Raw genomic sequence first — 1,900 nt, 5'->3', positions numbered from 1 at the left:
ACTTCAAGGACACTGATGCAAAGATAATCTGGGGGAAATTGACTGGGACTTTGGCTTAAAAGTGAAGGCATGCCGCCTATCATACCCAAAGTTAAGTTTGATAACATCATTGTGGTATAATTCTCCGTTCACACAGCTTTTGCTTTCTCTGTAGATTTGATGAAACCCTATCTAATGTTACCAAGGAGTTGGCGAGAATTTGGAGTAAAAGTACTGTTGCCGAACTAATTGACAACAATAATATAAAACAGAAAATTTCGATACATCAACTAATCGACTTTTTGGGCAAACTGATCGAGCATCAAGATATAGTGGATTTGAATGAGCGCAAGATCGAGTTGCTCGAGGACACGTACAATCTGAAGCAGTCGAAGAATGCCGAAGTGCGTTTCCGCCTCAATCGCTTGATTATACGCGCCCGCCTTATCAAACGTCTAGATGAGATCATTGAGTTTGCCAACTCGAATTTCCGAATGAAATTCTGTCGTCCAATTTATCGCGATTTGGCTGCCTGGCCTGAGGCCAAACCCATTGCCGTGCGTAATTTTGTGAGTGTGCGCGACCAAATGATGGCCGTCTGCTCGCACACAATCGAGAAGGATTTGGGACTTAAGTAGAATTGAATTCTAAATTAATTAAAATTAAAATATGCATTTCAAAATTTCTTAGTGAACATAACGTCAATTTCAAGGATTCTTATATCCGCCCACTTGTGGTCTTTTCGTTTTATTATTGTTTTTATTAAAAAATAAGCAAAACTACGTTTATAACAAGTTGATTTCAATTTTTAATGCTTCTCCGTGTACGACCCAATCCACCGGCCAAGTAATTTCGTAATTTCTCTTCTGCTTTTTTAAATAGTTTTCTGTTGCCATTGTGCAATTTGTGTTGTTTTTTGTTTAGCTGGCAATTTAATTGTCCAAAATTTGTGGCTTTTGTTTCGGTTTACAATGTGCCAATATCATTGTTAATTTTCAAAATGTTGTATTCAGTTATATGCGTTTGACTAATATCAAATCGTTTCGTCTATAACATACAAGTAATCGTTAAATTTCGACTGCTATGCGACTGCTGCTTGCCCTTCTGCATCGTCGCCGTCGTCTTTTTGTCATACAATTTTCAATTAAATTCTTTTTAGTTCGCCTCTTCATAGTTTACGCTTACACACACACAATTATTAAATTTATTATTGTTTTGCTGCTCTCAATTTCTTCAACTTTTGCTGTTTCAACTATTCAACAATTTGTTTTTTGTTTTGTTTTTGTTTTTTCTATATATTTCTTTTACATTTAGCAAATGCAACGCCTCAACATTTGACTCCTCGAAATCTCCGTTCAGTTATTATTTTTACTTTGTGGACAATTTGTTTGTTTCTTGTTTTTTTTTATATAAATTTCATCTTTGTGTTGAGGAATAAAAACTATCACGCACTGGAATTATCATTGGAACGGGATGTGGATGGACCGGCACCCTGATCATCGCCTAGGACGAATGTGGGACTCTGGCGGGACGTTGACGCAACCGGTTGGTAGTGATAGCCCTCGCGATAACGTTGATTCGGTTTAATGCGAGCGGTTTGACCCAAAGTTGGACGCTGATTGTTAAGCTCATTGGGTCGTTTGGCTGAAAGAAAAAACAGGAAGTTTAAGCACTTTTCCATTTTGTTTATCTTACAAAGAAATTTAATATTTTCAATAGCTTGAACATAGAGGACGATTTTCAGCTGAATTGTGGGATGCGTGTATCGAAGTTTTTTAATCTACAAGACCAATCGAAGTTATCCTTAAAAAGTTGTTGCAAATTGGTTTTCTATTAATCCGCATGGCCTGCGGTACTTTGCTAAATTTTTATAATGATCTTAGATGGCATCGTTCGCGCGTGACTATAAAAATGGGCGTGA

At 37.1% G+C, this 1,900-nt stretch overlaps 2 protein-coding genes across 2 annotated transcripts in view; one reads left to right on the top strand and one right to left on the bottom strand.

Moving 5' to 3' along the window:
* The window catches only part of LOC100814708 (leukotriene A-4 hydrolase-like), a 2,011-nt gene extending 1,394 nt beyond the window's left edge, over positions 1–617 (top strand). Inside the window, 2 exon segments of the mRNA XM_014773253.1 lie at positions 42–95; positions 155–617. Coding sequence (XP_014628739.1) covers positions 42–95; positions 155–617 — 517 coding nt within the window.
* An 806-nt stretch (positions 618–1,423) lies between these two features.
* The window catches only part of LOC102669159 (uncharacterized), a 3,965-nt gene continuing 3,488 nt past the window's right edge, over positions 1,424–1,900 (bottom strand). Inside the window, exon 5 of the mRNA XM_006606977.1 lies at positions 1,424–1,623. Coding sequence (XP_006607040.1) covers positions 1,424–1,623 — 200 coding nt within the window. The remainder of the gene's footprint in view (positions 1,624–1,900) is intronic.

The sequence above is a fragment of the Glycine max genome, unplaced genomic scaffold (assembly GCF_000004515.6).
Source record: "Glycine max cultivar Williams 82 unplaced genomic scaffold, Glycine_max_v4.0 scaffold_234, whole genome shotgun sequence".
In the NCBI taxonomy this organism is placed as follows: Eukaryota; Viridiplantae; Streptophyta; class Magnoliopsida; order Fabales; family Fabaceae; genus Glycine; species Glycine max.
The sequence above is the reverse complement of the archived record's forward strand: the minus strand, read 5'-3'. Positions and strand labels throughout refer to the sequence as shown.